The sequence below is a fragment of the Lupinus angustifolius genome, chromosome LG09 (genome assembly GCF_001865875.1).
Source record: "Lupinus angustifolius cultivar Tanjil chromosome LG09, LupAngTanjil_v1.0, whole genome shotgun sequence".
Classification (NCBI taxonomy): domain Eukaryota; kingdom Viridiplantae; phylum Streptophyta; class Magnoliopsida; order Fabales; family Fabaceae; genus Lupinus; species Lupinus angustifolius.
In genome coordinates, this window is record NC_032017.1 from 1661671 (window position 1) to 1675750 (window position 14080).

The 14080-nt window shown below is 31.1% G+C and overlaps 2 protein-coding genes across 6 annotated transcripts; both read left to right on the forward strand.

Annotated features, from left to right (window-relative positions):
- Positions 1046-1826, forward strand: LOC109357423 (50S ribosomal protein L12, chloroplastic-like). The gene has a single exon (XM_019601381.1). It carries the CDS (start codon positions 1118-1120, stop codon positions 1679-1681), a length of 564 nt encoding a protein of 187 aa, XP_019456926.1. The 5' UTR covers positions 1046-1117; the 3' UTR covers positions 1682-1826.
- Positions 8732-13813, forward strand: LOC109356630. Of its 5 annotated transcripts, none has more exons than XM_019600042.1 (3): positions 8732-8851; positions 9216-11898; positions 13403-13813. In XM_019600042.1, the coding sequence occupies exon 2, from the start codon at positions 9235-9237 to the stop codon at positions 11875-11877; it is 2643 nt and encodes an 880-aa protein (XP_019455587.1). In that variant the 5' UTR covers positions 8732-8851; positions 9216-9234; the 3' UTR covers positions 11878-11898; positions 13403-13813. The 5 variants fall into 5 exon arrangements, with proteins under 5 accessions (XP_019455587.1, XP_019455589.1, XP_019455588.1 ...); XM_019600044.1 differs by having other exon boundaries at positions 9221-11898; XM_019600043.1 differs by having other exon boundaries at positions 8820-8832; positions 9195-11898.

A 14080-nucleotide genomic window follows, 5' to 3' on the forward strand; every position in this document is an offset into this window, starting at 1 on the left:
TTCTATGGTGATAAAATACTTGATAATAATATTGATAAATTTAATTTTTAAAATTAATGATAAGTAATTTATAAAAAAATCCTTAAAATTAAATCTTTAGAGAAATTGATAGTTCTAAAGTGGACTTACCTTGGATCATTATGAATGAGATTTAGAAAACCATTTTTTAATTGTGCACAAACAAATCCCCTTTCATTCTTTCTGTATGAGTGATTTTATGTTTGAAATTCTACGTTTATGATTATATCGAAATATTTAAATTCAGAACAATTCAAAAGAGAAACTGAAATTAATTTCAAAAAAATGAATTTTTTTTGGATTATATTAGACTGATTTTTACGAGAATTTGACATTTTAAAAACATATTAAACTTATTATTTTGGACTAAATATACTTTTATTAAAATCCGAACCAAATAAACTGAAACCGCACATAATTTTTTGCATCAGAATAATTTGGATTTCTGAATGTAAATCAACAATACTTAACCAAACCTTATATTATTTATATCATTATATTGATTAACTTTATATCTAAAAAACCAATCCAAATGAATGCAAATATCCATGCGATTATACACTATATTAATTTTACATTATTTAAATAATATTTCATTTAATAAACTATAATTTTAGGCACTTTTCACTCATTGGGATATATAGAGTATCCCAAAATTCCTTACTTTTTCTCATGGGTGATTCCCCACTTACATGTTACAAGGGTGGGTTTATACTGTGTTTTTTTCTTGGTGAGGGTAATATATATGAGGTGTTATTATAAAAATTTGGAGAATTCAATATATTATCTATTATTCATTTATATTATTATTTTTTATTTAAAAAAATAATAATAAATAAATAATAATAATAGATAATATAATAATAATATATAAAATTCTGTATACATTAATTTTGTTGTGGTTTTTCCTTAGATTCACCATTTTACATTTAAAATAATGTTGTTTTATAACTTAAGCAACCTTGTTGCAAAAAATGAGCATAAAATATCTGCCATACTTTCCTTATCCAAATTACACCCAAAGCACCTTATCCTATCTTCTTCCATTTCTTCCATTTCTTCACTCAACTCATCTCTCAACTATTCTCTTCATCACAAAATGGCTTCTACTCTATCAACCCTAACACCTCGTTTCACTTCTCTTTCCACCTATTATCCTACACCCTCATCTTATCCTACGCACTCCAAACTTTACCTCCAATTTCCCTTCTCCAACTCCAACAACCGCTCCCACCGCGCCACCTTCCTCCGCCCCATCGCCGCCGTCTCCGCCCCTGAGAAAATTGAAAAGCTCGGCACTGACATCTCAAGCCTCACTCTGGAGGAGGCTAAAACCCTTGTAGACTACCTCCAGGAAAAGCTCGGCGTCTCCGCTGCCTCATTCGCACCCGTTGCTGTCGCCGCACCGGGAGCCGCCGCCGCCGAAGCCGCTCCTGTTGTGGAGGAGAAGACGGAGTTTGATGTGGTTATTGAGGAAGTTCCGAGTAACGCGAGAATCGCGGTGATTAAGGCGGTGAGAGCGTTGACAAGCTTAGCGCTTAAGGAGGCGAAGGATTTGATTGAAGGATTGCCGAAGAAATTCAAAGAAGGAATTTCGAAGGAGGAGGCAGAAGATGCGAAGAAGCAGCTTGAAGAGGCTGGTGCTAAGATTGCTATTGTTTAAGTCATAATGTTCTTCTTTTTTTGCTTGTTTAGTTCAGTAGTATAGTTTAATGTCATTGTGTTTTGTTAATGTTTGGATTCGTTTTGAATTGAAATTGTCACATGGAAAAGGTATTTTTTTTTAAGAATGTTAGGTGTGGCATTATGATGAGGAATGTGACAATTGCAGTCTAAATTATCTTATGTTCAACGAATATTTTTGAATTTGGTGCAGTCTGATATAACTCAAATATAATTGTATTCGGGTTAGTACAACTGGATCATTGTGATTCAATGTTACAATGTAATTAGACTGTGATACATTTGTTGCGATCCTACAACTGCAATTGAATAACTGTTTGAAGTTTTTGTTGTGAAGTGGAGTTTGATTTCTGAAATGAGTTGAATTGCTGGTTTCTATCAGCAATGTTTTGCTTGTGATTTGTGAAAATGATTTTATCAAACATACAGCGCTCACATAATCATATTTCATTAAACAATATTTCATCTTACTAATTTTTGTTGTTGATTCATATGATTCCACATACACGACAGGTTTGCCCAAAACGATATATATGTGCAAGTCCCATTACTCAAGGTTTAAAGTTTAAACTTTTCGCATGCTTAGGAGTGTTGTGACTATTAGCTATTTATGTGAATTTAGAACTTATTAGTTCTATTCTTTTAAAAATACTAGAGGTGGAAAATAAGAGATGGTTGGTTATGTAAGACTGAGATTACAACTAAGAGGAGGTGAATTAGTTGACTTAAAATAATTGTCACTTTTTCTGTAAAATTGACACTTAAAATGCAGCGGAAAATATATGTAGAAAATTAACTAAATAAAATAAAAAAGATAAGGGAGAAGAGAATACATAATGATTTTTATACTAATTCACCTTTTTGTCCATCGAAAGCTACATCAAATGCTTTTTCACAGATTAGAGATTATTGGTAGTTTTTGTTAGTTTATTTTCATTTTCACTAAGGAAAAATACCATACTCATTCCTCATGGTAAGGCTGAAAATAAGTTATAATATCAAAATATGGTTTTTTAGGAATCCATAATGCTCATAGTTTTTTTAAAGAGAAAAAATATTTATTATTCATCATTTATATTTAATCAATATATATATTATTATATTAATTCTTCAAAAAAAAAAATATAAATAAATAGTATATAATATATTGATTGTATATAAATTTTTATAATGATGTTACATAAATATGACATTCTTTTCTAAAACTTGTAATAAATTCTTATTCCCAAATTTATATTCCAAAGTGTAAGTGGATAAACCCTGAAACAAGCTCATGAACCATGTTAAGAGCATATTGAATATGCTTGAGTTTGCCATGTGAATTCCCAAATGTTTGGTTGAGAGAATCAGTTTTTTATCAGTTTAATCCATCTCTTGGGTGACATGTTGCTAATTTATGTTCCAAGCAAGGTTGAGTCTCTCCCAAGCAGTGCAGAACTTCAACCAAACATGCAGATATGTTCTCAGTGATTATAAGATAACAAACCAACCACTTGTCATAATGATTCTAATTTGCTTTTCTGCAATCACATCTACAAGCCCTATGAGCGACTACGCCGATCTTTATATGTTTTGGCCACGTCCGTTTCCGCTCCGAAGAGGAAGGTTTGGATCTTTCAATCTTATGCCGTGAGGGATGTGACCTATGTTAGGTCCATAAAAGACCATCGATTTTGCCTGAATTAATTTTCACCTAGTCGACTAGAGGAGGAATCCATCTAGACCGGTGAAATGTTTTTGGCACAACTAAAGAAATGGCTTGACCCATTGCAAAATATTGATTTGTTAGAATGGTTTTAGGATTTTCTCCGCCCATTGCATTGAGAAAAGTTTGAAACAACTATTTAAAGGAAGGAATTGTTTCATCATATAACAATGCCACCCAGGAATAACAGTTTGCCTATGATTATTAAGCCCAATGAATACTCCTAATGGTCGATAATCCTTATTTCTTTTGTATGTAGTGTCAAAATTGACAACATCTCCAAAGTACTCATAATCATTGATCTTTTGTGTATTCGCCAAAATATATGTGTTATGTGGTCTTCAACATCCATTTGAAAATCATAAAAAGAATGATGGATTTTCACTTTGACGTTTGAAATACATCAACAAAGCACCCACTTCATCATATCTTAAAGACTGCATCCTTTTGGTTCAAAGGTAATTCTTGCCGTCTTTTTTTTTTATATATATTCCATCTGCTTGCTTAGACACAAATTCATAAAAGTTTTTGGCTTTAATCCGGAATTATCCGCCATTTCAATTCGTGAAGCTTGTGGCTCAGATATGTGTCGATGAGAGCGAATCATGTGGACATATGCTAGTGGTTGAAGAAGGTGATTGTGCTCAGCTACAAATGCCACACCATTGTATTTATTAATATTTCGATCAAGTTAAATAACCATATGTGCTTCATATTTTGTTCTGGTTTCTGCTCTAGTTTGTTTTGTCAAGTAGTCTCATTTGTTAGCACCTCGTTTTCCTTCTTTGGAGCATGAGAACTTTCTTGAAGTCACAACCCCATCTTTCTGACTGTACTCATTATAAATATCATAGGCGACTTACTCATATTCAAAATTTATTCCCAGGTGTGGTGTATAGTCAATGACACTTTATTCTACTTGTTGCAAAATATTCTCATGAATACTATTGACCAATTTCTCTGGTCCTTCAACACTCATATTTTCTGAAAAATAATAAAATCATTGAGTTTGTAACTAATACAAAGAGACTCCACATAAAATGAACATTGAACATGAATAGTTTTGCATGGAATAGAATAATTTGATTGGTCCAGTGCAATGGATGGTAAACTTTTGATGGAAAGTTGGAACATAATCTTCATGTTTCATTCTTTTACAACATTTAATCTGTTAGAAGATGTACCAATAACACATTTTTAATCATGGATACAGATTATGTATAATCTCAAGTATATGAATGCAATATAACATTCATATACATTTTCTCCAACAAAATACTCATGATACACTTTTAGGTATTTTTTCAAACACATAAAACTCATAAAAAAAAACTTGTTGATTTACAAAGAATTAAACATCTTAGAGATGAACCTATATTAAGAACCAAAATTTAATGAGAGAAAAATAATTAACTTCAAACATAATGAACTAACATAGGAAGATGCGATTCATACCTATGAATAGATGGAGTTAAGATGTGTATGAAGGAAGATAATAATACTTTTTCGTTTTTTCTCTCTCGCTGAGTTGTTTAGAGGAAGATGAAGATGAAGTTTTCTGTTTTTGGAGTGAGACCCTTTATTTCCTTGTTTCTATTTGTTATTTTTTTCAAATATTAAACTAATTATGATTTTAAATCTAAACCATTTATTTTTCTATGACACGTGTCATAATCCTAAAATTCACTGATCTCTCCGGTAATAGACTAGAGTCAAACTCCCATGATTGGTTAGTTTGTTGACCTATTAGGGTGATCTTGACAAGTCCAATATGCACCCCCTATGTGAGTTTTAATTGATGAAATAAACAAGATAAGAGTTTTATAAGTTACTTTTGTATTATTTATAAGAGTGTAAAATTTATACATTGACAGTGTAAAGATTTATGCACATGCGCTCTAACATCTGTCATTTATTTTGATTACTTTTTTTGATAAGTCAACAATAATTAAGTATCAATGGTGGATGATGCAATTGCAGTGTATAAAACTCATACATTGTATCTTTTTCTCTATTTATAATATCATTTATATATATATATATATGAGGAATGATTCGTTTACATCCGTTTTAAGTAACACTAATTACACTCAATCTCAGCCATTTATTTTCTTATAAATGACATACCAAATTGGTGAGTGCAATAAGTAATGAGAGGAAAAAAAAAAAGAAATCTTAAATAACTTTTAACTTTTAAATAGTTGCACTCAATCTCAATTATTCATTTTTTTTTTCCTAATATTCATAACAAATAAAATTCTTTTAACCATTTTAGTTGTTTTAGCGATCATTTTTTCTTGTTTATTTGGACCTGAACGTTTTACCACTAAATTAATTTTGGAAAATAGTTGAGGTAGAAATTTGGATTTTTGATATATGTGTTTCTTCAAGCTGAATGTTTGAATTTTATGAATTTTTCCAAGATAGTGCGATTTACAAGTTATTTCACAATTGGGTAAATATGTATCTTACAAAAATACTGTTTCAACGTAATATTTTTAAATATATAATGTGTTGGATATCATTTTTGTGATTTAAAAGGTTTTCTCTATTTTTTAAGAAATAATCATGGACAAGTTTGTTTTTTACAATTTAAAAGAGTTTATTTAATTTTTAAGAAAATTATGGTTCCATTTGATCGTGTGTTGGATTTTTTGTTGGAATCAATTTTATAAAAACAAAATTCAAAATAAAACCGAAAGAAAATCGTTTGACATTACAACATTCTAAAAGCAGTATAAAAGTTGGAAAACAAAAAAGTCAATTGCTTAAATTTGTTTTACAAGTACATTCTAAAACCTGTATGTTTGATTTTTTTATTATCCCTATTTTATAATAACCTCTCAATATCAATGTATCTATCAACTTAAAAGTTATTTAAAAAATTTCTTTTTCTCTCGTAATACTTATTGCACTCACCTATTTGGTTTATTAGATCCAAAAAATGAATAACTAAAATTGAGTATAATTAGTGTAACTTAAAATGAGTGTAAACGAATCCCTCTTCTAATAAATATTGAATGTGAAATTGTGAAATCATATAAGAGTATTATTTGTTACCAATTGAAAGATATTTTAACGTTTTCAAAATATGACAACTTATGGAAAAAATTTAAAACAAGAATAGATGATTTTGAAATTTTCATAATGTGGTTAATGCTATACTTTTAGTTTAAATTTAAATTTTAATCTTGTATGTAGGAACTTTCAAGAACTGAGGTAGGAAGGGATAAGGATACCTTTTCTATGTCTAACCGTTAGATAATAATCATGAAACAAATATTTCAAGGGAGAAAAAAATGTGTGCATTTTTCATCATCATTATATTATCTATTATTTATTTTTAATTATTATTAACTTTTAAATAAAAATAAATAATAAATAATGTACTGATTATTTATCAATCTTTACTCTATCAATATATGGATATGATATGCAATACTCATTTCAATTTCTGTTGTAGTCTCTTTAAAAGATATTTCGTAGTCACAGACTCTTATTACATTACCACAAATTTTTACTGAATTCCATTTTTAAAATTATTAATTAAGTCATCCCAAAATAATATTAAACAACTTAATTCTTTCCAAATAGGACGTATATAATATATCATTGTTTAAAAAATTAAGATGTCGGTTTTATATTTTTGTAATCTGACCAGACTTATAAATGTATTTAAGCTATAACGTTTGTTAAACAAGTTAATAAGTTTACTTTTAAATATTTAAGAAATCTACTCTTAAATATCTCTATCTAATACTTTTAATTATATTACATTTTTTATAATTTTTATATTTAAATTATATATAACTAGTGTGTCGATAGTTATATTACATTTTGTATAATTTTTATATTTAAATTATATATAATTAGTGTGTCGATATATATTGATGTACCTGTTAATTCGTTTTTCTATTATTTATATCGTTTCTATTATTAATTTAGTAATAATATAGTTAGTTCTATTATATTATGATAATTATTTGTCAAATTTTGTATTCTGTTGAAAGAAAATAGGAAAAACGGAGATTAAATTAAGTATTTTGTTAGGAAAAGTGATGATTATAATATAAGAAAGAAGAATAAGTTAATCAAATAACATGAATGGTGCAGGAGAAGGATATTTGGTTATATAACTTTTTAATAGAAATTGGAAGATAGTTAGAATAAAATAGGGAGCCACAAATTACACAATATAATATTAATTATATTAAAATAAAAATATTATTAATTAAAGAATAAAGTAATTTCTTATATCATTATATATCCTATTTTTCTAAATATACTTTTAATATAATAATTGATTAAACATGACACATATTATAAATTTAAGAGTTAATTACATTCACACCACCTGAGTTTTAATGAAATTACATAAATTTCCCATCACTTTTCTACACCTACACAAATCTCTCATAGTTTTTATACTTTCATTACACTGATCACCCCGCATGATAAACAAGTTTAATATTTTAAACAAAAAATGTGATAAATGCAATTAAGTTAAACAAAACATGATATATTATGAGGAAAAATCCAATTAATATACAAATCAATAGATCTTTATTATTTTTTGTTATAAAATGCATCAACAATTCTACAGAGATATTATTTAAATTGCTCTTATATTATATCATAATTAACCGGTATCGACTCATATATTATTTGGACTTGTGTCAATAATATACCATGTTTTGTTTAACTTAATTGCATTTATCACATTTTTTGTTTAAAAAATTACTTATTTCTCATGCATGAGTGATCAGTGTAATAAAAATATAAAAATTAGGGGTATGTGTATGGGTAGAAAAGTGAATTATGTAATTTCACTAAAACTCAAGGATATCAGTATAATTTACTCTAAATTTAATGATGGGAAGAGATAATTAAAAGATATTTATGCTATATTCTATAATAATATACTTAAACAGTAAATCTTAATAAATGTCTTAGAAGTTAAAATTTGACCAGTTATTATTCAAACTATAAGTAAAGCCTGGCCTCACATTACATGTTATTATATATTATATACCTCGCATTACATGTTATATATTATATAGGATAATATATTCTCCTTTAAAAATTTATAAGAAATTATTATATTATACACCATTTATTTAGATGATATGACAATATATAAATCTCATAAATTATATCCAAGTGACTTAAAGTTTTTAATCCTGTTTATAAAATTATTAATAAACAAATTTTATGACACACGTTAGTTTTATTATGGTGAGAATAATTTACATGACTATTTGTAAGAGGAGCAATAGCATCCTATACTTAAATTTATAAATAAAAAAATTATAGTCCATCTATATCTATATGTTGTGCAAGAATCAGGTTCATCTTCTTCCTTGTCTCTCTCTGATTAGATTATTTTCAAGTCAATGGTCTTAGTTTGAGAATTGCTTCTCTGCAACGTTTGCTCTTGTTCTTCTGGTATATCTATCTTTCTCCTCTTTTATAAGAAGACAACAGGACGGAACATGCGCATACAGTACTTTCTCATACTCATACCAATGATATTTGCGGGTACCTGCGTGGATACTGAATATACATGGATGTCTAACGAGTTTTAAGTATATATATACACATTTATTTATTTTATAATAATCAATATATAAATATATATATATATATATATATATATAACAATTATTATATCAGGATCGTTTATTTTTTAGTTTATATCTTTTATTTATTTAGTGGGTAATCTTTTAAATCTAAGTTATGTGTATATTTTTTGTACTTTATCTTCCATTTCATGGAACCAAAACCCTAGACTGTGTTAATTTTCTTGCAGAATAGGTTGATTTTCTTTGATGGGCACTGTGGAGACTCTATCACCGAAAGCCCCATCTGGGTGTTCTTCTCCTTTGCCAGAAAATGACAACAATGAGCTCAAGGAAGCTCTTTGTGCTTTGAAAGATGGAGCCCCAGAAAGTGTGGTTGGTGATGTTGTTGAAGTGGTAAAGAGCAGGGTCTTCGAGACCAAGGATTCAGTTCGGAGTGATTCTGCGGGGAGAGAAGTGGAAGATGACTGTGAAGGTTTAGCTGATTCTGAGATGAATGGGGTGTCTTCTTTGCTGAAAATGAGAGGAAGTGGTGGTAGAAGCGGTACGTTTTCTTATGGCATCGAGAATGGTTCTTTTGGGGTTGGAGTGGAAGGAGAGAGAAAAGATTTGAAGAAAAGCGAGGATGAAGATAACAAATATGGCAAAATTGTGACTATAGATGTTCCGATTGTAGAGACAAGTGACAACAAGGATTTGGAAATGGGTGATGTTGGTGGTGATCGTAACGAGTTTTCTGTTGGTGATTTTGTTTGGGGGAAGATTAAAAATCACCCCTGGTGGCCTGGCCGGATTTATGACCATTCTGATGCCTCAGATTTTGCGTTGAAGTTGAGACAAAAGAATAGACTCCTTGTTGCTTACTTTGGGGATGAAACCTTCGCTTGGTGTCATCCTTCTCAATTAAAACCGTTCGAGGAGAACTTTGAGGATATGGTGATGCAGAGTAGCTCCAGGGTGTTTGTCAATGCTGTACAAGAAGCCGTAAATGAGGTTGGAAGACTATTGGATTTGAAGTTGAGTTATTCATATTCTGCAAAGCAAACTCAGTCTGAATTTGCACTGCCAGCGGCAAAGAATTCTGGAATCAAGGAAGGACATCTTGTACCTGAAAATGGTATAGAGAAACTTTTGAATGTATTGATTGATCCAAGGGAACTACTTTCCCGAGTGAAGCAAACTGCAGAAGTTGTTGCTGTTACTAGTATTCTTGAGCTGGAAGTATTAAAGGCTCGTCTTTCAGCTGTACTTCTATCAAGAGGAGGTTATAAACTAACTAATTATGAGGAGCCCGAACCGATTCTCGGACTTGAAGATGGTTCAACAGATGAAACAACAGATATAGGTAATGGTAAGGGTACAGTGGAAGCACCTGTCCATGGGCCATTTGAAGAGGAGTATACCTTGCCAGTGAGCCCTAAATCTGGTGAACCAAGTCATTCTCAAGGGATTTCAGGAAACATATCGAATCATAGGAGGAAGCAGAAAAGCATTGCTGAAATTATGGGAGAGAACAAAGATGTTAGTACCAAAAATAAGGAGGAGGGTGCAACTGAAATGGTGATGGTTAAAAAGAAGAGGAAAGGCAGTGAAGATGCAATGCCATCTAAGCCGGTGCAGAGGAGAAAAAGTTTCACAAGTACTGAAAATTATGGCAGTGGTGGCAAGGAAAACAGTGACCAAATCACGTTGTCTCAATTGAAAGAAAAGAAAGATGCTTTTGGCAATGAAAATGAAGGGAACGTCAAAGAACAATACGAGAAGGGTTATTTGTCAAGGGAAAGGAAGAAAAGCAAATACTTATCCCCTCCCTTTACCACTCCTCCAACCAGAGGGCAGAGAAAGGGAGACAGAGAAACAGAATCACTTAAAGTTTCAAGCAAAGCTCGACCATCTGAACCAGTAACCAGAGCTTCTGAGCAGGAGAATTTCTCGAACAAACTTGTGATAGAACTGGACCTTCCTGATAGCTCAAATTACCAAACACCAGATGGTGAAGAGAACAATGTTATTAATCCCTTGAAAATCCAGGCTTCTTCAGGGGAAGTTCTATCCGAAGTCCGCAATGCAGCTATTAGTCCGCAAATTCCTAGGGATGTCAATTCTCTTGAAGAATTGGTGGACTTCATTTCTGTCTATAGAAGCTCTTTATATAGCCATGGATCCTCCTATAAAGTATACAATAAGCATCATCCTGGCAGGAAGAGAAAGAAGCCAGAATCTGATGTTGAGATGTTGAGGAAAGATCTAAATCAAACTGATCATATATCACCTAATAATGACTCGGAGCCGAGGAAGAGAAGAAGAAAGGAGACAACATCAGGCAAGCCCGAAGAGCAATCTGGTAAACCTAAGTCTGGTAAGAAGATGACTAATGAAAATTCTCCAGCTGCTGCGGCCCTACTTATCTCATTTGGGCCAGGATCCTCTGTGCCTTCAAAACATGATCTTGTCACAGTGTATAGTAAGTATGGAGCTCTTAATGAATCAGAAACAGGGTTGTCTGATAATTACACTGCTTACGTGTCTTTTCTTAAAGCTTCTGATGCTGAAAATGCCTTGAACCATTCACAAAACATGAGCCCCTTTGGGACTTCTGAAGTTTGTTTCGGACTGCAATATCTTTCCGCCAAATCCGAGTCAGGAGAGCATGTTAAAAAGTCAAAGTCAAAGTCAAAATCAAAAGCTGCTTCCTCAGCCAAGTCACCTGCTTCACTGTTAACAGGTAATGAAGCATCCAAATTGAAGTACATAAAGCTGAAACTTCTGGGAATGACCTCAATACTAGACGCATTGGATGGTAAATCACCTGATATGAAGACAAAATTAGAGAGTGAGATGAAACAACTTTTGGAGGACGTGAACAAAATGGTCGAATCTTCTTCATCGTAGACGACACACAGAACAATCAGGGTAGGTTTATTATATGCCATTTCCTTGTTGTAGTTTCTTTATTGGAGGTCTATTTGTTTGTCTCATTTCTGTGCTTAGCTTTATTTAAGAGGTAGTTACTTATATCATACCAGTTTCTTATGCAGAATATGTAACTAGTTTGCATGCATGCATAGTCTGTATTCTAAAAAGACCAATATCTTTAGATTTTTGTCTCTTATGATGGTGGTGAAAACAACTTTCATGGATCAGAAGTATAATTTTATTTGAGAAATTTATTTATAATCTTTTGTGAAACACTAAATTCCGCTATAGAAGCAATGATGATTATTAGAAAAAAGAGAGGGTGGTATCTTTTGTGGAAATGAAGTTTTTTTGTTCCCATATTTGGAAATAAATCATGAACTTCCCTTTAAGTCCTATAAATATGGATGGAATAAAATATAGTAGCTTTGTAAAATGTACATCGCAAGTGCCATTTTATCAGTAAGTTTTGTGATAAACAGTTTTTCCACTTACGGGGTTAAGACTATATACATCTACCCTTTTCAAATCTCACTAAGTGAGTATCTCGTGCACCAGGCTGCCTTTTTTTAAGTTCATTATGGACTGTGTTTGCACTTGGCAAAAACTTAGATTCTCAATGCTGTTAAGTTTGATGGCAGTGGTCCCAAGAGTTGAGGTGTTAAAAATTAATTTAAAAGAGCAGAATATCTCTTTCTATTAGGAGATAAGTTATTTCTTTCTGTTACTAAAATCATGACACATGTCTTATTTAAACATTTCTACAAAAATGTTTCTAAAAACTAAAAAATTAGGACACAAGTCATGATTTTAGTAGCTGGAAGAGATGACTTATTTTTTGTTATGAAGAAATATTTTATTCTCTTAGTTTGATACTTTATCTTTTAAGGGACCTATTGGTTATATATCATATCTCAATGCCCACATAAATTGTTTTTAGGTGGCTGTTCTTTTTTTTTTCTGGGTACTACCAAGGCTATTTCCTCACCTTTTTAGGTAAGGAATTATTCCCTTTTGAGGTGCGTGACTGCTCTTCTCAACCAGTATCGCTATTAGAAATCGAACTTTTAACCTTTTGACCATCCTGGGGATTTAGTAAGGCCTTACTTTAATGGACCAATGCCTTATTTGTGGCTCTTTGAGTATATTATCCTAATGCTAGATCTATTGGTCATGAACTCTAGATTTGTCAAGGATGTATATTAGTACATCTTATGTTTTCAAAATCTTTCCTTTGAGGATTTTATTTAATGATGAAGAATCGAATTAAATACTCTTCGCTAGAAAAGTGACATTCTTGGTGTTGAAGGGAATTTGGACGAGTTGATATATAGGATTTGATGGTTACTATATAGTAAGAACTTAACATGTCCATTAAAAGTCATAAACCTATTCTCTAAACAGGTAACTCATATGAAGGTATGTTGAACTATTATGTGGTGGGTTGGTTTCATGATTAATTAGAATATACAATTTTGACATGTGATTTAATTCTATGCAGGGTCGCTTTGGAGCTTATTTTAGTTGGTAAGACTTTGGTCAATATGGTTAATGTGAAATGAAGCCATTTTCTTTGTCAAACACATTGGATATATTCTCTGTATATTTGGGTTATACTACTTATGCTTTAGAGAATGGTTCTCTGATTCATGAGCTTCTAGTAGTGGTTGTTTAGTTGCTCTTTCTTAGGCTTTGATACAAGTTTCTTTTTCATATATGGTTAAGCATTTGATGTTCTACATCTAATATCTGCCGACTTCACTAAGTGGCAGTCTGATGCACTAGGCCGCCTCTTATAAAAAATAAAATCTATTTGTGCACTGTATTTTTATGAACTAAACTCATAATTTTTGTGCTTGTTATTGACTACTGCTGAAAGAATAGAAAACCCAATTTAACATATCAACACTAATTAATATGCTAGATGTGCCAACATGACATCTTTGTGGGTCTATTTTTTTATAGCACAAAAAAGGAGTCTTGAAATTTTTTAATGGATTGATTGGTTATTATTTTTGGTTGGTTTGCAAGCTTGTTTGGTTGAAGACCCAAGTTCTTTTATGAAGAAATAATGTATATAAAATAGTATGAAATTCAATTGGAAAACGATATAAGTGTAATTAAATTAAGATCTTTCAAATGATTACTAGTCCCACAGTGAGGTAGTTGTCCATTACAT

What these genes read in the sequence shown, in the direction of transcription:
- LOC109357423 (XM_019601381.1), top strand. Translation starts at nt 1,118, where the DNA reads ATGGCTTCTACTCTATCAACCCTAACACCTCGTTTCACTTCTCTTTCC.
- LOC109356630 (XM_019600042.1), top strand. Translation starts at nt 9,235, where the DNA reads ATGGGCACTGTGGAGACTCTATCACCGAAAGCCCCATCTGGGTGTTCT.